Genomic DNA, 21506 nt, shown 5'->3' on the forward strand with positions numbered 1-21506 from the left:
ATCCATTTTTTCACATTTATGGGCTCCTTGAAAGTGCTATGTCCCTATTTATTCATTCTTGTTTCCCAGAGGAGCTCGTTACTGTGCCTTAGAAGGGAGAGGTCGAGATGGGCACAGGTTTCAGTTCAAAAGGTTTGCCAGTCAGTATGTACAAGGAGACAATGATCTGTAAAGGGGCTGATTAGACGCTTTGCATGTATGCCAACAGTATGAAAGTATTTCATGCAAAAATCATGCTGTAGCGCATTTTTCCCTTTTGGACTTTAAAGAGGGCCTCCACATGTGTGGTCTAGAGGCTTTCCCAGGATTCCTCTGCCCCCAGCACATGGGGCAGGTGAAATGGTGCAGTGCCTTTCTGTTATGTAATCCATCGAGAATCCCCTAATCATGAAATATAAAAAGCTCTTTGAAGTTCGGTGCTAATTCCTTCAGGTCCCCCCCGCCCCATCCAACCTGCCCTCATACACTTGAGTTAAGTTTTCTGGTAAAACTTACATAGAGGAATTCTCCGAGCTTCAAGCACTCTTGTGTGCGTCATAATTAGACAAGTGGAGAGTCGAGTGTGGAACTTAGGTCTAAGTGGAGGACGTACCGTTTTTCCCCAGGCTCCTTCAGTTTGTACTAAGAGATCCTGTGGCTACACGTGGAACAATTCTAGATGTCAGTGTGGAGTTGTTTTTCTCCGCCTTCCTTGACAAGCAGAGTCCTTGTAGGATAAAGTAGCCCCACTTATCTGTAGTCTCTTTACTTCTAAAAACATGCATTGTAGAACCAGGAGGTTAATCAATGGAAAATGGTATCTGAGCAACCAGCTGGTCGATCCTTCCAAGTTCTTGCACCAGGCTTCAGTGAGCCTGGGCTCTGCATGGCATCCTCATCCCTCTTTCCCTTTGTTCAGCTCACCCTGGAGTCAAGGTGGAGGGACAGGGGTGGTCATGGACACCGTGGGTCTCTTTCCCAGCTGGTGTCTGGGTGACGGGCAGCAGAGGGCAGGCTTATGTCCATGCCACTTTATGGGTGCCCCCTATCTGGGTCCACCTGAAGCTCTTCTTAGGTGTTTATAAACAGTAAGAATAACAGCCCATGGTATAAAATGAACCATACAGCTTCCTGAACAGTTCGTTTACACTACCGGACAGATCTGACTGTTGAAGAAAGCTTGGTGACCTAAAACCTCACCAGGGTAGAGCGGTCTCAGTGGCAGGTTGCAGGTACCTGGCCTGGCATCTTTAACCTCAGTCCACTTGGGGTGACATGCCCTTTCCCATTATTTTCTCTGGCTCTGGGCCGCCTTCTCTTCTTTTCCATGCTTGATGCTGATGCATTCCTCCTTGTATCAAAACTGATGTGTTAATTACAGAGAACCGTCCGTCTCTTGAGTCTGCTGTTGCCTGAAGTTCAGCCCTTAAAGCACAGAGGCTTCTTCAACTGTATTTTTACTGCTGTCGCTATTTCTGTACTGATTTGCCATTGTACAAGTCGCTGCAGATGCGAGAGCCGTGGAGGTGGGGCTCCCTAAACCGCCAGCTGCAACACGTGTTATGCTTCCTGCGGGGAGCTTTTCTTACCTTCGGCAGCACACCCCAGTGTGCCGGGCCGCGTGGAGAGGTGGTAGGGCAGACCCAGGTTGGAACTACTTCCTGCCTGTATGACCTTGAACCCGTGCTTCGTCTTTTCCTGTTCGTTTCCCATGGCCGCTGTTAACGACCATACGTTTAGTGGCTAAAATCAACACAGATTTATGACGTGACAGCTCCGCAGCTCAGAAATCTAAAATCAGGTTGTCAGCATGGCTGCATTCTTTCCGGAGGCCCTAGGGGAGAATCTCTTTCTGGCCTTTCTAGCTTCTAGAGTCTGCCCGTATCCTCTGGCTCATGAGCCCCTGCCTCTGTGTTCAAAGGCAGCAGCAAGGCCCTTCCGATGTGGCTGTCCCTCTGCTTCCATGATCACATCTCCTGTGTGGCCCTGACCGTCCTGCCTGTCTCCCATAAGGACCCTTACAGGATTTCACTGAAGCCCACCTGGATAATAGAGGATAATCTATCTCAAGATCTTTAACCTGGTCACATCCGCAAAATCCCTCTTGTCACCTAAGGTACTAGACTCTGGGGACTGGGACCTGGATATCTTTGGGGAGGGCATTACCTACCACAGTGGGGTTGTGGGAAGATTACTTGGGGGTTCATATTGAGTGTGTTCATTCTAAGCATTGGGTGGATGTGCCTGTTCCTCTTGTGGTCAGTGTTTTCATACTCTCAGCAGCTGTGGACACAGCGTAAGGACTGGTGCTCGTAGCATGTAATCTACATCATCTGTCATTTACGAAAGATCCCATTTCTCTTTCCTCTGATATTCTCCCTTTAGGAAGATACAGTGCAAGAGTTAATATTTAAGGAGTATCAGTGTTGAAAAAGGTAAAGTCAGTGTTCTGATAAATTTATTTATACAAAATAATCACCTTTTGCAGTTAAGACTAGATCAACAGTCGTAATAAGATATTTTCACCTTAATGCCTCTAGATATTATTACTAGTAATAGTTCCGATTTATGCAAAATTCTTTAAGTATTTTAGTGCTCTTTCAAGTTTGAGGTATGTATGAAATTTGATTTGGCAAGAGTGATTTAATTTAACAGGTTTTCTTTTCTTTTCTTTTTTTTTAAAGATTTTATTTATTTATTCGACAGACATGGAGACAGCCAGCGAGAGAGGGAACACAAGCAGGGTGAGTGGGAGAGGAAGAAGCAGGCTCACAGTGGAGGAGCCTGATGTGGGGCTCGATCCCAGATCGCCGGGATCACGCCCTGAGCCAAAGGCAGATGCTTAACCGCTGTGCCACCCAGGCGCCCCAATTTAACAGGTTTTCAAACAAGGTGCCTTAAATCAGAAGGAATTTGTCCTTTGCTGTCTTTCTTTGTGTGCTGATGGACTCCAAAGGCCAGAAGACAAAGGGCATGGTTTTATTTTCACAGGAGGGTTTGAGATTTTTCTACCATCCTACCTCTCCCTAGTTTTATATAGAACTCTATTTAAAGTAACTGAGCAGCTGGAACCGTCCTCAGGGAAGCTCACCAAGCAGATGAGGGTGTAGTAAAGACACAAAGGAAGCTGACAGGTGCTGTGCATTTTTTTCAGGTATATTTTTCTAGTTTTACTGAGATGTAATTGACGTAACATGGTATTAGTGGCTGGTGTACAACATAGTGATTTGGCATAGGGTGTATTGTGAAATGGTCACCGCAATAAGTTTAGTTAACCTCCATCACAGCCCAGAGTTATAAACTTTTTGGTTATGATTAAGTGTTTTTTAATTTTATTGAATATATTTGACATGTAACATCGCGTAAATTTGAGGTGTACGTCGTGGTAGTTTGCTACCTCCTTATTTCCATTGTAGCGATATTTGTCATGTTTTATTACAGCACAATATTGTTGTCTCTAGCCATTATACTGTGCGCTAGCTCACTGTGCCTTACTTACTACTTGTGGCAAGTTTGAGCCTTTCAACAACATCAGTTTTGATCCCCCAGCCCCCTGGTAACCACCATTTCACTCTGTTTTTTTCAAGTTTGACATTTCAGATTCCACAGAGAAGTGGAAGCAGTACTTGCCTTTCTTTCTCTGACTTACCTCACTTAGCATCATGCCCTCAAGGTCCATTCATGTTGCCGCACGTCCAAGATTCTCCTTTCTCATGGCTGAATAATATCCCGTGGTTTACATATGCCACTTCTTCATTATCCATTCATCTGTTGATAGCATTTGACTAGTTGCCGTGTCTTGACTATTGTGAATAACGCTGTAATGAACACGGGAGTACAGATAGTTCCTTTGGGTGTGTACCCCGTAGTGGAATTGCTAGGTAGTAAACAGTAGATGGTACGGGAGATCTGTTTTGAATTTTTTGAGGAACCTCCATACTGTTTTGCATAGTGGTTGCACCATTTTACATTCCCACCAACAGAGCACCAGGGTTCCCTTTCCTCCACATCCTCACCAGGGTACCGGCTGTTTTCTAAGGGCTGCTCCCCAGGCTGGGGATCACATGTATCCCGGAGGGCACCCCTGCAACAGCAGCCAGCAGGTGTGGGGTCACTGTTGCTCCCCTCTACTTGGGATGGCCTCCTGCTGGAGCACATGGTGCACAGCAAGGCAGCTGCTCCGCTGGCCCTCCTGCCCTCCCCCTTACACATTCATCTTCCCCCCCCACAGCGGAAAGAACTTCAACAGGGAGGGCAGTCCCACATCCCTTGGGGTTGGGGCACCTCTCTCTTCGTCTAACTCAAGGCAGAGTAACAGGGACTTCTGTTCCTTCCTTCTTGCTCCCTCCCTCCCTCCCAATCCTGCCCCTCTATCCTAGCATGACAGGGTGAGTAAGACCTGAGTAAAGGGCACATCTCACGATTACTGGACGCTAGACCCAGTGCTTTCCTTTCCTATCTGGTGCTACTTGAGTTCGGGCAACGTCCTGTCACCAGGTCCAGCCAGTGCTCCACAGGTCAGAGGTCAGCTTTGTTCCCTCAGCCAGTCAGCTGTGGAACGTGGGCCGAAGAGCTCCCATTAACAGAGAAACAGACTCCTGCCAAGGGAAACTGGAAGATGGAGGGACGAACAGACGTAGTGGAGATGGCCTTTCCACCCCTACCCTCCCATCTTTGAAGGGGGGCTGTACAGGATCACACCTTTGGAGGGAACTAGGAGCCGGTGGTAAAGCATGGTGCTTCCAGAACGAGCCGCTGTGTCTGCTGTGGAAAACCTCCAGCCAGCCTGGCTCTCAGAAAGATGCCGAACTGAACGTCACAGGGGCAGATAATGCTGATGGTATCTGTCTCCTTACCACCTGCAACAGCAGCCACGTAATCTGCAGACTGTGCGGCAACCCTCAGACCTTCTCTTTGAACCTCCCGACACGTCTTTTCTTTCCTGAACTCCTTCGGTGCCTGTTCCTGAGCCCCTTCTGGGGAAGGTAGCCTGTTTTGTTCTTGTGGTAGTCGTTTTTTCCCCCTTACCTTTTTAATATTAAAGTATCATACACATGCAGAAATACACAGCCGACTAGGTTGTCACAAAGGGCAGCCACATCCCGGGATAAGACACAGGACATTGCCAGCCCCTCTGAAGTCCGCCTTACCCTCCCCACCAGCCGTCCCCTTTCCTCCTCAAGGTAGCAGCTGCCCGGACCTGAAACACTACTGCTTGATCTTGCCTGTCTTTGAACTTCATATAGTACGTGCTCTTTCGTGTCTGGTTTCTTCCCTTCATTTGGGAGGTTCATCTAGGTTGTTATGATTTTGACCCTTGACATCTGGGCCTCTGGGTCAAATAAGAGTAGCCTCCATAACTGAGCCGCTGCACGCTGTGGCTTGCGGCCGGGAAGACTTTGTCCCTGCAGTTCGCCTTCTTCTCTGCGGCAGTTTCTTAGTCGGCTCGGAGGGCTTTCCTCAAGAGTGTTTCTCCAGAAGGTGGTAGGACTCCACTGTCTGTTGCCCTCCTCGCTGACAGGACTTGGCTCAGAATGACTTCTGACTGTTGGCAAAAGTGAAGTCATGCCCCAGAAGTTGAGAAATGACCACCTCTGAGATGACTCACCACGTCAGGCCACGGTCTTGTCTTCGTGAGGAAGATGGGCGAAGAGGCTGCTCAGAGGGGACGCTGTAAAGCTAGACAGGGCTCGGCGGCACTTTGAAAGGCCGTGAACTCTCTCGAACTTCAGACTCAGGAACCGCTGGTACCATTTTATGGCTCCATGTTGGAAGGTCTGTCTTGTTAATTGTGTGTCGTAGGAGATGGGCTGAACATCCCAGCCTCTCACAGATGGATGCTAATTTATCCAAAGTGCTGTTCTGTTGCACAGAAAACCTTAAAACAATGGTCACAAAGATCTAATCCCTTCCTTACGCGTGCCCACAATTCTGTCACCTAACATAAATTATTCTTTTAAAAATTCTTTTTCGGGGACGCCTGGGTGGCTCAGTCCGTGAAGCGTCTGACTCTTGATCTCAGCTCAGGTCTTGATCTCAGGGTCGTGAGTTCAAGCCCTGCGTTGGGTTCCATGCTGGGCGTGGAGCCTACTTAAAAAAAAAGTCCTTTTCAGTCATTATTCGTGTTCACGTGGGAAGATCAGTAGTTTTAGTTAAAGTATCGGTTTCATTCTTATAGCCTTAAAATTGAGGATTGTGATTGTTCGTTGCTGCAGAGGTCATAGGTTGTGTAATGTCTCACTAAAGTGGGGGGAGATCCGTGAGCTGCGTAACCAGTCCTTTGTTTTTGGACAGTGTCGTAGTTTCCGTTTTCTCCTCATTAAAACTTGCTTGCAAAGAGCCGTTTCTTGCATATGAACTTCTGCTTCCTTTGAATTAATTCCTTAGGACACATTTCCGGGAGCGGGATGGCTGTTTTGTCTCGGTGGTTGTAATCATGGGTTGCGCTGCCAGCTTGCCGCTTTCAAAAAATTGTGCCAGAAATATGGAAGCATTCCAGCTTCACTCTTTTCACATTTGGTGCCTCCTGTTATTGGAAACGGTCAGTTTCTTGGGTTAATGTATGTTAGATCTTACCATGTTACTATCATTCTTGGTTATTTGATAACTCACAATTGAACAGGTAAATTTCAAAAGTTAAATGGATGGACTGAGGTAATCTCATAAAGCATTTGTGACATTGGCGGGTTCCTTGTGCTCGATGTAAGTGTTTGCTGTCAGTGGACTTCTTTTGATGAATGAAATGAATTAATCGTCTCTTGATGAATTGTTTGTGTCCTGTGTTGATCTGTTTGCTTTCTGGGGTCTTGGTGTCTGATGCGCATGTGCTCAGTGATCCATTCAGCAGCTGTTTGTTGGGACTCTTTCTTCCGTTTGCACTTGACAGAAACTCATTTGAGGTTGCTGAAGCAGAACAGGGGCCTTTGTTATGATGGACCCAGAGGAGCTGCCAGAGAGACTCAAGGTCTGTGTGTGCTTGGTTACTTCTTCCCAGAGTCTTCACTTCCTCTTCATGAGCCTTGGTCTTCCTCATCCTCCCTTCTTAGCTTGACTGTCACTTCCTCACAGAGGCCTGTTTTCACTCCGTTTCCTCTTGTGGTGCCTGTCGTGGGGAGAGAGGGAGTGTGGCTGAGCAGTCACCCTGTCGGGGCTCTTCTGTAACTCACCGCTAGCCCTGCAGCTAGTGTGCGCTCACTGCTAGACACGGGGACATGGAGTGAGAGGTGTGCCGTCCCTGTCCCCGAAGTACCCACGACCCAGTGAAGACGCCAGATCGACCAGCCAGACGTGAATCGACGAGCCGCTTGGATACAACAGTGGACGATGCAAGAACAGAACAAAAACGTGAAAGCTCCCCCTGTCATGAAGCTAAATGATAAGATAAATCAATAAAGTATGTGGCATAGTACAATTGAGGTATGAAAATATCTCCTCATATTGAGAACCTTGAAATAGGAAAATGAAAATATGAATATGAGACAATTCAATTTCAACACAAAAATGTTACGAGAGGAGGAATTCCAACAATGAATCCGTGAAACGACTATAGTTATAAATGGTATGGTGGTGGGGGGATCTGGGAAGGGCATCCCAGGTCCTGGGAACGGCAGGTACACAGGTCTGGGGTGTGTGTGTGTGTGTGTGTGTTGTATCCTTGGAGTGGAGTGTGGGGGGGCAGGGGCGTTGCTCGTGAGCTTAGAGAAATAACAGGGAGCCCACCTTTGGGGGTCCTGCCAGCCATTGCAAGGGGTCACAGTTTGCTCTGGTGGAGAGAAGTCCAGAGAGGTTGCTGGGGGCAAGATGAGGAAGGCCTTCTACAGACTCTTTGATATTATAATTACTTGCACTTTATCACTTTCTCCTGTTCTGTTTTTATTTTTTCTGGTTAAGGTATATTATCTTAGGCTGGCTTAATTAGACCCATCCCTGATTGTCCCGGAGAACGCCAGGGAGGTCAAAGACATAGGACTGGAGGGGCACTGCCGTAGTGGTTGCGAGGGGCCGTGGTGGAGAAGGGCCCCCTCCCAGGTCACCTGCATGTGCCCTCAGCCTCATCTCTTCAGGGCTACTTTTCAGGTGTTTGCCACCCACTGTCTGAGTCCGTCCTCGGAGCATGTAGGGGTGACCTCCCTGTGCTTCTAATGAAGCCACCAAGTTGCAGAGAGGAGCAAGCCCAGGGTCACACAAGGTGAGCTGGACAGAGCCAGAAAGAACACACTGCCCCTTCCAGTGGCCCTTCTTGGGCACCCCCATCCTGTGTGATGCCCTTTATGGTACCTATACATCCATTGCTGTTATCAATTCTTTGTTCCTTTTGGGGAATTTGTGTCATACCCTTACCAGCTGAAGGATTGTTACGTGGCTTCGAATGGGAACTTGGGGTCCAAATCCAGGCTCTGCTGCTGGCCACTCCATAACCCAGCACTTGCTCAGGTTCTTGGTCCTAGTTCCTCATCTGTAAGAGGGGTTAGCGCTGCCTGCCCCTCGCCCGCCCCCCCGGGCTTGGGCTGCGTGGCCGAGGTCATAGACATCACTTCGGAGCACAGCTGCTGATGGACAGTGGCTCGGTAGGTGAGCGAGCCAGATACGTTGTGTGAAAAATGGATTGACTTTTTACAAAAACTGCCTCTTTTTTTCTTTGTAACCATTCCTTTCTTTTCCTGGGCAGTCGTGTGAGCCAGATCCAGACATCGGATGTGCATTGGCCTGCCCTTTGAGTTCACTCTGGCCTTGGGTAGATGCTACGTCTTCCGGTCCACTGTCCCTGCGGTTCTCAGGAGCGTCTTGATAGAAATTAGCTGATAGTCTCAAAGCATTGCTCTTTCATGATGAGTCATGGATCTCCATTGCATTGTTTTAATTAGGCAGCTAAAGATTATGTCAGGTGCTCTCCCAGGCCTGTTTGATGGGGGCTGTCAGGTTGCTGAAACATTTGTCATATTTATTGCCGGGACTCGGAGGCTTCGGCGGGGGGGTGGCTTCTAGGAGCTATGTTCTTTCTTTGTCTCTTGCAGAGCCCTGGGAATATATCCATAAAAGGCTGACTCTTGATCTCAACCGAGGAGATTCCATTTTTCCATTTCAGAGTACCTTTTTAGCACTTCATCTTTTACTCGCTGAGCAATGTGTATGGGTAATGAGTGAAAATATTTATTAATTTGGAGAATGTCTCTGTCAGCCTGCCTGCCCCTACTAAGGCAGAGAGAACCCAACACCATTTTGCTCAGGCTGCCTGGCACAATGATGGTGGGTTTGTGTGAGTCAGGAATCGGTGAAGAAGTGTGGGTGGCTGAGGTTATCTCCCAAGACATGTAGAAATGTGCAGCCTTGTGTTTGAAAAAAGATGATACTGATAATTAAGAACAGTGTCCCTTGGTGTCTAATTATGACGTGTCTGCCTTACACGTGAAGAAGTTTTCCCCACACTTCAGACTTGCAGAATTCGTAGAACCTAGAATTTGGGGTTCGTTCATCTAGAACAACAAGTTTAATTGTATTACTGTATTTATACTATTATTTCCCTTTTGCTGTTACTGTTGAAAGTGTTATTCATGTAAGATATACACAGTTTCCTTTTTCATTCCTTGCCCAGTTTGGTTCAGTAAAACGCACAGGATACGTTTGGTGTGAGCCGTGCACTCAGGCGCTGGGGGGTTGGGGATGAATAAGACAGGGTCCCTGGGGGCAGCCCGGGCAGCCCCAGGCTTGTGAACAGGCAGTGGCCATGCTGCAGAGTTGGGCACGGACAGAAGCATGTGGAGAGGGTCTGTGGGAGCACACGGGGGGCTTACTCAGTCCAGCTGCCAGAGATGTTGCTCAACTTGAGTTGTGAGTTACCGTGAAGACTGGCCAGATGCCAAGAGGCAGTGCACCCCAGGCATGGAAGATGTTAGCAAAGGCTTGGCAGAATGTTGCCAGAACTGAAAAACTTCTGTGTGACAGAGCCTGACATACAGAGGGGAAGGCAAACCGGAAGTCAGAGAGAAGGGTCAAGTGTGGGGAGTTTGCTTCTGCAGGGCCTTCTGTGCCAGGCTCTGGAACTTCCACTTTATTCTGCGGTTGGAGTCATTGGTGGGTGTGCAGGAAGAGCTGTGAGAAAGTTTATGTGTCAGATCATCTGGATAGAAGATAGGACATCTGCATGGATGGATGGGTGATAGACGGAGGGAGGGAGGGCGACAGAGTGGGCAGGTGAGTGGATAAATGGTTATTTGATGGGGAATGGATGGATGGATAGATGGATGGATGGCAGATGGGTGGGAGGGTTACCTGAAGGCAAGGAAGCCAGGTTACAGGCTTTCGCCCTCGTCCAGGAAAGAAATGAGGAGGGCCTAACCCAGTGTGGAGGTATTGATACAGAGGAATAGAGAAATATTTAGGAGGTGAAATCAGGTGTTGAAAAACTGAGATGAGTGCAGTTGGGGTCATGGAGATACTGAGGAAGGCTGACAAGTCTCTGACTTCATGATTGGGTGGGCAAAGAACTGGGAAGGCTAGAGGAGGGACCCATTTGATGGGGAAGATAGTAAGTCCAATTTAATATGTTTGGGTCAACTAGGCAGAGGCCCAGCAATTGGTTGGATACTCAGATCTCAAGATCAGGGAAAGGTAGAGGATGTACAAGACTGAAGAAGGGTGGGAAGGTTTATATTTTGGCGTTAAAGGTTTACAGAAGTCCACAGGGGAAGGTTATGTGCAAGGATGCTTCAAGAAGGAGAAGAATGGGAGTGTGGGCCAGAGCATTGTGGAATGCTGGTGTATGAAAGCTGTGGATGGGAGAGCAAGCCTCAAGGACACTAGGGATACTGGCCTGTTAGTAGCAGGGTCCAGCAAAATACGGGCTGAGATCCGCCACCGGCTTGGCCTCATGGAGTTCATTGGTTCCCTTGGTGAGAACAGGTTTCCGGTGACAGGAGCCATCAGCCAGTTTTCACTGGGGTTGAGAGTTCATAGGAAGGGAGGCTGCAGGTTGCAGAGGGAGATGACTCTCTCACCCAGCTTGTCTGCGAGGGAAAGATGCGCCAGGCCCATGGGAGGAGCCAGTGTTTCTGTGGTACCATGCGTGGCGGCTGCGCCCCTGGCTCCCTGAGAGGCTCACACCCTTTTAGAAACCGCTTGGTGACCAATGGACCGCCTGCAGAAGTCGGTCGTATCTGTATTTGGTTGCGTGGTGGTGTTAGTGGACGGCTCAGTTGCACTTGTGCTAACCGGGGGGTAAAACGTGTAGTGCGCCCGTTATGTCCAATAATTTGTTTTAACAGATAAATTATGGGCCTGTTCTTCCCGTTAACGAATGTTTGCATGTTGCTAATGCATTCAGCCTCTCAAGCAGCAGTGTTTTCCGTTTCTGTGTAGTTTCTCTCTAGGAGCCACTCAGATCTGGCTTTCACACTCCTGCCAGGGTTAGGCGTTCCCAACACGGATCCTGCTGCCTTGCCGAGCAGACTTCTGCCTTCTCCTGGCTCTCAGGACTGCGCCGTGCTCTTGGGGAGATGCTTGGCAGCCCCTGGAGGGCCAGCCTGCCCCTCTCTAGATCTCATGCTTTGGGTCTCAGAAGGAAGCCCCAGCTGCTCCAGTCTCTGGAGCACCTGGGGTCCCCACCTCTGTGCTCCCCATATGTTCTCCTCCTTCCTCCAGTCAGCTGGCCACACTCTGACCCTTTAGGAGCTTGCTCAAGTGTCCTTCTCCTGGGCCCTCCCCTGGCAGAGCTGGCTGTTCTTCTCCCTCCATGGCGAACCACTTCTGTTGCTACCTGTGGCTGACGGTATCTGGGCGTGGACAGGCCGTTCCCCCAGAGATACCAGACTCCCAAGTGGCCAGGGGCTCGTCATGCACCTGGCTGCACGCCTGGCACTGGATTCACACGCAGGAGCTGTTGGCCTAATGACGCTCACCTTCTCCTCCCTTCTTTGCAGGGAAGCAGTTTAAGTGCACGGTGTGTGACTACACGGCGGCCCAGAAGCCCCAGCTGCTGCGGCACATGGAGCAGCATGCCTCCTTCAAGGTGAGAGAACTCGACACACGGTGTGCAGGTGCACGTTGGAAGCGCATCGCTTGTCAAAATGAAGGTGTCATTATTTTGGGGTATTCCATTCACTTCCGGGCCGCCTCAGCTAGGATGCATGGAGTCCGAGGTATAGCACGCTTCGTGGCGTGCACTCTCCTTCCAGAAGGGTGGGATTTCTCTATCCTTTGGAAGCCAGGTCCTGGGACCACGCGTAACTAGAGAAAAGGTGTGCTCTTACTCTAAAAACCTGGAGGGATGTAGAGGAGGGGATGTGAGCTCTAAGGACAAGTGGGTGTGCTTCCAGATCCCGGACTGCCTCAGGCCCGACCCCTGGTACAACAGGTGTGACGATGCCCAGCCGGAGAGCGGGAGGTGGTGGCCACAGTGCCCGCTGCCCAGCCCGGCACGTAGAAGGGGCTCGGGAGGCGGTGGCTGTCCGTATTCATGTCATAGCTGTGACTGAGGTCTCCTGAATGTGGATGCTAGATACGCACTTGGCTGCCGCTTCTGCTGCCGTTACCGACACTCAGGCCTGTGGTCCAGGGAGTTTGTTTGATAAAAACTTCTGCTCGGTGCTGGCAGCTCAGCCCTTAACATTGCTGCTGCTGCATCTACACATGAAAATGGAAAGCTTGACGCTCTAGAGTGTTTGTTGAAGCTGTGTCCACCGCTCAATCCCAGAGAACTCAGAATGTGGGAGGGGCCGTGGGCTGCCACACTTGCAGGTTGCGTTTATTGAGCACCTACTGTATGCCTGCACTGTGCCAGGACCTTCCCTCCCATCAGCTCTCCCCTCTCCCCCATGGTAGATCCCATCATCCCTCTCTGACAGATGAAGAACTCAAAACTCAGAGAAGGTACCTGATCCCCTGTTATTCGGCTTGTCTGCCGTGCCCACATCTACAGATTTCAGTCACTGTTGTACTGTTGACCAAACTGTGTTGTCACCACTTTGGAGGGGGTGAGGACTCCCCCGTGGGCAAGCTCTTCTGAGGCTCAGAACAGCTCTGTGAGAGGTGACTTCTCAGGATCTCGCCTCTGGTGGTTAAGAAACCAAATGGCTCAGAGGGTTAAGAGCTAATGTGCTGTAAACATCCAGGAAGGGAGGGAGCCAGAACTGACTTCGCCTCTGAGTCCTAGACGTGGGCTTCTCTCCTCGTGTCTTCTCGTTACTCCTCATGGGCAGAGAGGGGCCCACGGGGAAAACAGAGGGGGCTGTACCTGTTGCTTGGGTCACAGCTTTAGTGTCGCTGCAGCGGACCTGTGTTTCTTTTTTTTTTTTTTTAAAGATTTTATTTATTTATTTGACAGAGAGACAGCCAGCCAGATAGGGAACACAAGCAGGGGGAGTGGGAGAGGAAGAAGCAGGCTCCCAGTGGAGGAGCCTGATATGGGGCTCGATCCCAGAACGCCAGGATCACGCCCTGAGCCCAAGGCAGACGCTTAACGACTGCGCTACCCAGGCACCCCCCGGACCTGTGTTTCTTAGGTGGGACTCGCGTGTCAGCTCGTGGGAGTGGCGGCGTGTCCGTGGGGAGCGTCTGGAGTGTCGTGATTAAGATGAAGAGCTTTGTCTCGCGTTGCACAGCCGCAGTCTTTGGGGAGCCCAGACTTCGTAGACTAGCGCAGGGAGGGTGCTGGGGAAGAGCGAGCTGAGGCAGCTCTCACTTCATAGATGAGAAAGGAGGACCTGGCCAGGTTCTTTATTGTCCTCCCCATCCCGGAACTGGAACTAGACTTCTCGTTCATTCTTGGGTCTTCAGCATGGAACATCTTCCTTCCCCAGCCAGACACGGCCCAGCAGTCTCTCTGCCCTGAAATCCTCACTGTTCTCTCTCTCACATTTGTGGAATCCTTGACTTGTGTGCAGAGGAAGTGGATTTGGGGATGGTTGGAGCTCAGGTGTCACCCTCGAGTGTAATTCTCGACTGTTTGCTGCCATCATGCAGCTGCCATCCGCTGCTGGGGCCTCGGGAGCTACGGGGTGGAGCTGGCCCTGGGGTCACATCTGCCTCCCCATGGGCACCCTCCCCATCAGGCAGTCCTACAGCTGGAATGGGAACCACCCAGTCCGACCTTGGCCTCTCCCCTCCTACAGGTCAGGTGCTCTTGTAACACGAGTTAGTGTAAGTAGTGTTTCTCCAGTGACTGGGACCGACAAAGCAAAACGAAGTTGGTTCCTGCCAGCCACCCTCATCCTGACAGGTGAGGACTCTTCTCTTAACTCTCTGTCACTTTTCTGTTACTGCCCTGATACCTCCAGCTCGTAGCTTGAAACTACACAAGTTGTTATTGAATAGTTCAGAATTCCAGCACGGGTCTCACCGAGCTAAAGGCAAGGTGATGGCAGGGCTGTATTCCTTCCAGAGGCTCTAGGAGAAAATCCCTCCCCTGGCCTTTTCTGGCTTCTGGAGGCGGCCTGCTTTCCTTGGCTGTTGGTCCCAGCCCTTCTTTTTCCAAGCCTGCAACTTAGCATCCTGCCTCTCTCTCCTCTGCCTCCCTGCTGCCTTTCACTTGGGAGGACCCTTGTGATTTCACCTGTGGGCGCACTTGGATGTCCCAGGAGAACGTCCTTATCTTAAGGTTGCATGGTTAACAACCTTGACTTTACCTGTAGTCATAACTTCTTTTTGCCGTGTGAGCTTCCAGATACCAGGATGTGGACATCTTTGCAGGGACATCATTCTTCCCACTGCATTCCCCTCTGTTTTCTTCCTTTCATATCTACTCTGTGGCAGAAAATTCTCATCAAAATCTGAAAATACATACTATGCATGCCTCCCACACTCCCTCTGCATATCAGTGGCAAGTATTACTAAGAAATCAAGCCTCTCCGTTTTACTAATCCTACATGAGGCCTCAGAATTGTCACGCAGATACTACTAATCTATTGCAGTTGGCTTGCAAGAGGAAACCAGTTTGTTTTCCTAGATGCAGATATATAATTTGCAATATATAATTTGTGTCAGGAAACACTGTAATAAGGGCAAACTCTTCTATTGCCTTTTAAAATTACATGTTTTTATTTATTTATTTTAAAAATAAAATTAATACGTGTTCACTCTATAAGATTTGGAAAGCGCCTTTTGTCTCCTTTCTTTCCAGAATTTTTGGATACAATATTTTTTTAGACCTAATTGAGGTCACACTGTAAATGAGCATTTTTGGGTGGAGATTCAAACATCAGTTTTACCACCGATAAAGCTCGATTCGAGAACATAGCTTAAACGAGTGGCCAGATGGTTTGCCAAGAATACTTTGCTTTTGAGTTAGAATAACCTCCCAGTCAAAGGCAGGGCTGGAGAGCCTGCCTGATTTGAGCATTATAAATATAGCTTTTTTTTTTTTTTAAATCATCATTCCACAAGCATTTTTCCATTTCATGAAAATATACTTACTGTAAAACTACTTTTAATGGCTGCTTGAGGATGAGTGTGTAATTACCCATTCCTCTCATAATCGGACAGCTTGGTGGTTCCCAGTTTTCGCCATTAACAGGTGACTCTGCGATGGACATCTTCATGCCAAAATCCTAATACCGAAAGGACTGTAAAACACGGGGTGAAGTCCTCCAGACCACGGCGAATTCACAGGCAGTGAAGGTGTTCCACGCGTCTCTTGCAGCCGTAATTAAAATGCGTTCCGTCGGGTGGAACCGACACGATCAGTCTTGAGCAAGTGCCAGGGAACGTGCACCAGAGGAGCTGTCGTGGGGCCAGGGGCCTCCAAACCGAATGGGCTTGTTCCCTCCCTCTGGCTGCCCAACTCCGCTTTCTCGCAGACCAGTATGCTCACACGCCGCTCAGTGAGGCAGTGTGATCGCAGGCGGGAGTCACCTCACACGGTTTTCTCTCTCTCTGTTGGGCTCCTTTGACCCCACAGCTCTGTTGATAGGATTGTTCTCAATTATGGGGCTGGGTGTCTCCGTGGTAGTCTCCCTACACATGAATACATGGTGGCTTTATTTCACTGAAAACATTTTTTTTTTTAAATCATTCTTAGTGCGTATAAATTCCAGTGGATTTCCCAGGTATCTATCCCCCATCTTCCGTCAATAACAGCGTCGTCTTTAACCATAGTGTGTTATCATAACTGGAAAATTGACTTTGGTATCCTACAGTGAACTAAACCATGGGCTTTCGTTGGATTTTGCCAGTCTTACCTCTTTTTGTGGTTTGTTTTAAATTAATAAGGTATTTTTAAAGCGGTTTTCAGTTCATGGTGAAATTGAGAGGAAAGCACAGATGCCTCCCCTATATTGTCTGGCTGTGCCTCCCCCCCCCCCCCCTTGTCACCATCCCCACCAGAGCAGCCCATTTGTCACAGTCGAGACTATACTGGCACGTCACACTCACCTGAGGCCGCAGTCTGCAGTAGGGCTCCGTGTTGGTGTTCTGCCTTCTGTGGGTTGGACAGAGTATCACGACACGTATCCACCGTTACGGTTATCACGCAGAGCCGTCTCACTGCCTTGAAAGCCCTCTGCGCTTCACCCTTCATCCCTCCCTCCCCCGTCTCCCCTGGCAACCACGAATCCTCCTACTGTCTACATAGCTTCACCTTTTCCAGAATGTCCTGGAGTTGGAATCATGCAGCACGTAGCCTTTTCAGATTGGCTTCTCTCACTTAGTGATACACATTTAAGGTTCCTCCATGTCTTTTCATGACTTGCTAGTGCATTGGTTTTTAGTGCTGAATAATATTCCATTATCTGGATGTGCCACGGTTTATGTATCCATTCACCTACTGGAGGACATCTTGGTTGCTTCTGAAATTTTGGCAATTATGAATAAAGCTGCTTAAACACTGTGTGCAGGTTTTTGTCTCGAGCTAAGCTCCCAACTCCTTTAGGTGAATACTAAGGAGTGTGATTGCCCGATTGTATGGTAGGGGTCTGTTTAGCTCTGCAGGAAACTGCCACACTGTCTTCCAGAGTGGCCGTACCATTCTGCATCCCCACTGGCAATGCATGAGAGTTCCTGTTGCTCCATGTCCTCACCAGCATTTGGTGTTGTCAGTGTTCTGGATTTGGGTCATTCTCATAGGTGTGAGATGATACTCATCCTTGCTTGAATTGTATTTCCCTGATGACATAATCTGTGGAACATCTTTCATTTGCCTGCTTATCATCTGTGTTAGTGATGTGTCTATTCACGCTTTTTCCTTTTTTTTTTTAAATTCATTTTCTCAACTTTTTGTTGAGTTTTAAGAGTTCTTTATGTACTTTGGATAACGGTCCTTTATCAGATACATCTTTGCAAATATTTTCTCCCAGTCTGCAGCTTATCTCTTCATTGTCTTGAATAACTTTATTTATTTATTTATTTTTAAGATTTTATTTATTTGACAGAGATAGAGACAGCCAGCAAGAGAGGGAACACAAGCAGGGGGAGTGGGAGAGGAAGAAGCAGGCTCATAGCAGAGGAGCCCGATGTGGGGCTTGATCCCACAACGCCGGGACCACGCCCTGAGCCGAAGGCAGACGCCTAACCGCTGTGCCACCCAGGCGCCCCTGAATAACTTTATTTTTAAATAAAGTTCTATCTTTTCATTTAAAGGGATACTGGAATTCTTATGCTACTGGTTTTTTAACATTTGCCTTATTTTATGAATGACTGTCTCATTTTAAAAATAAACTGCTCCCGGTATCCCAATTGAAAAATAGGTAAAGAGAACAGGTCACGGAGAAGAGAATAGCTCTTGGGATGGGATAAGGTGCCTCACCTCACGGATAATTAAAAAAAAAAATAACGGGAAAGTACGCTGAGGTACCGGTTTTTGCTTATCGGTTAGTAAACATTTACAAGTTTGATAGCATAGTCCGTTGATAAGGCTGCATGAGAGCCGTTCTGTATCCTAACATTGGGAGTGTAAATGGTCCCAGGCCCTGGGGGGGGGCAGGTTGGAGAACCTATCCCACTTGCAGGTGCACATGTTGTTTGCCTCAGCGTGCCTCTTACGAGAAGTGATCTTACGGATGCACTTGCTGAGGTCTGAAATGAGGACTGTGCAACATTATTCGTTGGAAACGATGGAAATGTTTTTGGATAGAGTAAGGCTTAAATAAACCAGGGGGCATCCAAACACCAGTATGCCGTACAGCTACAAAAAAGAGTAAGGAAGCCTTTTACTTACTTTTTTTGAAAGGTATTTGATATATATAATGAAGTGGAAAAAACAAGGTTTAGAACAATAAAGTATACTGCCTTTGAGGTAGGAAAGGGCAAAGATATATATGTATGTATTTATGCCTGCTTTAAAGCCTCTTGAAACATACACACAAAATAAACAAATGGAATGGTTGGGCAGTGAGGGCTGGGACTGAGTAGATAGGAGGCCGGGGTTTGGAGTGAGACCTTTCTCAGTGTCTCATTTTGAAATGGGTGAACTGAATGTTTTTACCTCTTCAGTAAATTTAAGCAAAAAGCAAAACTGTAAATAAAAATGGTATTTTAGAAACTACCCAATGTCAAAGCAGAATGTAAGCTTGTTCATCATCTCTGACGTTGTCCCAGGAAAGCAGTGACAAATTGCTCTTTGAAGTTCATTGGGATTCTGTTTTGCACTTGAAAATCTGAGAGCAATGAGGTCTTGCAGAAAAAAACAGAATTTAGAACCAGATGGACTCGGGTTCAAATCCTGACTGTGCCACTTGTAGTCTGTTTAATTTAGCTTCTTTATATAATTTTATTGTCTTTAAAATGCTGATTGTAATATCTTTCTCTGGTGTTGGAGATACTGAAGGTGATACCATTTGTATGAGCAGTGGGTATGGTACATGGTAGATGATCAAAAAATGTTGGCTCTTTTTCTCTTCCTGATCTTTAAAAATGATTCTAGTTTCTAAAAAAAAAAGAGCCTGATCATGGTTTATTTTCTTTTTAGTGAGCTTAAATTTATGTTTGCAAGTCACTCATTCTAAATATTTCCTAGATACTATGTTTTCGTTAGAGGTTGGTGTTATTTTACTTTCGTTGTTGTTATTTATGGTTTACAAGTTGGGCAGATAAGGATCAAAATCTTGATGCCACTACTTACTAACTAGGGGACCTCTGGGAAAATGGGAACAATGATGTCATTATTTCAAAGGCGACTTTCAGAAGGAGGGGTTGATGCGAGGGAGGTGAGCAGATGGAATATGTCCTCATACCTTGGGGCAGACTTGGACCATCAACCCTGTGCTGACCACCCCAAGGGGGAGGTGCTGGATCGCAGCCTTGCTCTTTTGTTAATGGGAGCAGTTCTGGCCTCAGGCCACTCTTCTCACCAGATTGGTTCTTACTCAGCTTCAGAGTCACCTTGAGATCTTAATAAATGTGCATATAATGGGTTCCAAAACCCAGGAGATGCTTTCATGATTTCCTTGAGGCATCCTTGACTCCAGTACATTCCCCTGTGGTTCTGATGCAGGGAGTCCATGGACCATAGTCTGCCAGCATTTTGAACTCTGAAGGAAACGTCCTGAGTCTTTATATTTGAAGTGTGTTCCTGTAAATAGCATATAGCTGGATCTTGTTTGTGCTTGTGTGTGTGTGTGTGTGTGCACTTGTGCGCGCACAGCCAGTCTGACAATTACTGCCCTTCAATTGGAGTGCTCTTAGTCCATTTACATTTAATATAATTTTGATATGTCTCATTTGAAAAGTACCATCTTGATTATTTTCGGTTCATTTTCTTTTTAGTGTTGCTGTACATGTTACATTATGCATCTGTATTATAACACATTCTTGCTAGCTCCAGATACACTATTTCATGAACAATGCAAGAACCACGAAACGCTGTCATTCATATTATTTCCCTTCTACCCTTTGTGCTCTTGTAGTCGTATATATAACTTCTATTTGTTATAAACTCAACACAATTTTATTATTTTTTGCTTTATAGAGTCAGTATTTAAATAAATATAAAATATAATTTTTTAAATTATAAAATATATTCACATATATTTTATATATAAAAACATTTTTAATATTTACTTATATGTGTTTTTAAAATGTCTTTTGTATTTGCCTATGTATTTGATCTTTCTGGTGTTCTTTATTTTTTCCTTGCAGGCCTGGGGTTCCATCTGATAAATTTTCCTCCTAGCATTTGTTATATGCAGGTTTGCTGGGGTTAAATTATTTCAGCTTTTGTCTGGAAATTCTTTACTTGTGTAAATTTACTTTACTTTTGATGTGGATTTCTAGGGGGACATCACTCTAACAACGTTGTTCTCTTATGTTTCGTCCTTCGTTATTTCTAATCCTTATCATTTCTCCCTTTGTGTAATGGTCCTTTTTCCTCTGGTTTTCAGCTTTTTCTCTTTCTTTGGTTTGCACCATATTAACATCATTAAGTTTAGGTATGGCTCCCTCGTACTTGCCTTGCTTGGCGTTTGCTGAGCTTTTGGGTCTTGTGGATTAATGCCTTTCATCACGTGTGGACCAGTCTCTTTTCAGTTGTTATCTCTTGAGTATTACTTCTTCTCCATAGGTTTTCTCCTCGTCCTCCAGGACGATACTACGTCATATATTAAACTGTTTGGTATCTCACAGCATTCAAATGATCTCTCTCTCTTTAATTCTTCTTTCTCTTTGTTTCAGTTTATATGACTTCTACTAATCTTTTTTCAAGATTACTTATCCTTCTCCTAACATCAAATCTGCTATTTAGATACTCAGGTGAATTATTCATTTCTGATATATTTTTTTTAATTTCTAGCATTTTCATTTGGTTCCTATAGTTTTTATATCTCTGCTAAAATTTATCTGGTTACACGTTTTTCATTAGAGCCTTTAACACATTTATCATCACTATTTAAATGTTTATATCTAATAATTTCAATATCTGAGCTATCTACATCAGTTTCTGTTTACTTTTTCTTGATTTGGGATTGCATTTTCTTGTTTCTTCGCATGTCTCGTAATTTCTTTTTTTTTTTTTTTAAAGATTTTTTATTTATTAATTCGACAGAGATAGAGACAGCCAGCGAGAGAGGGAACACAAGCAGGGAGAGTGGGAGAGGAAGAAGCAGGCTCATAGTGGAGGAGCCTGATGTGGGGCTCGATCTCATAACGCCGGTATCATGCCCTGAGCCGAAGGCAGATGCTTAACCGCTGTGCTACCCAGGCGCCCGCATGTCTCATAATTTCTAACTGAATGCTAGATATTATGGTTAAAAGAACAGTGGAGACTGAGCTACCTAATAATTGGCCATGGGAAACTATGTGCCTCTTTCTGTATCAGACCAGTAGTGTGGGGGACCGTCCAGAGATAACAGGGAGGCCTGACTGCATCCTGTCAAAGGTGTACTTGCAAGCTTGGCCCTTGCCTGGCATCTGGGACCTTGGGCATTGGAGGACTTCCCACAGCCCTCATTGATAAGAGGAGTTTACGTGTCCAGACATGTGGTGTGTGCCGAATATCTGCTTCCTTCTGGGAGTCTGGAGTGTTGATATATGCTAGGTAGAGAGTGTCTATGTGATTAGTTCCAGTAAAACCCTGGCACTGAGCTTCCAGTGAACTTCCCAGGCTGGTA

The 21506-nt window shown here is 46.9% G+C and overlaps 1 protein-coding gene across 5 annotated transcripts in view; it reads left to right on the forward strand.

Annotated features, from left to right (window-relative positions):
• Positions 1-21506, forward strand: part of ZFAT (zinc finger and AT-hook domain containing) — a 277561-nt gene that overhangs the window by 192493 nt on the left and 63562 nt on the right. For all 5 annotated transcript variants that reach the window (XM_045812193.2, XM_045812190.2, XM_087864596.1 and 2 more), the window contains one exon: positions 11895-11983. In XM_045812193.2, coding sequence (XP_045668149.2) covers positions 11895-11983 — 89 coding nt within the window. The remainder of the gene's footprint in view (positions 1-11894; positions 11984-21506) is intronic.

This window comes from Ursus americanus, chromosome 9, assembly GCF_024610735.1.
Source record: "Ursus americanus isolate L20-20 chromosome 9, mUrsAme1.1.p, whole genome shotgun sequence".
NCBI classification, from domain to species: domain Eukaryota; kingdom Metazoa; phylum Chordata; class Mammalia; order Carnivora; family Ursidae; genus Ursus; species Ursus americanus.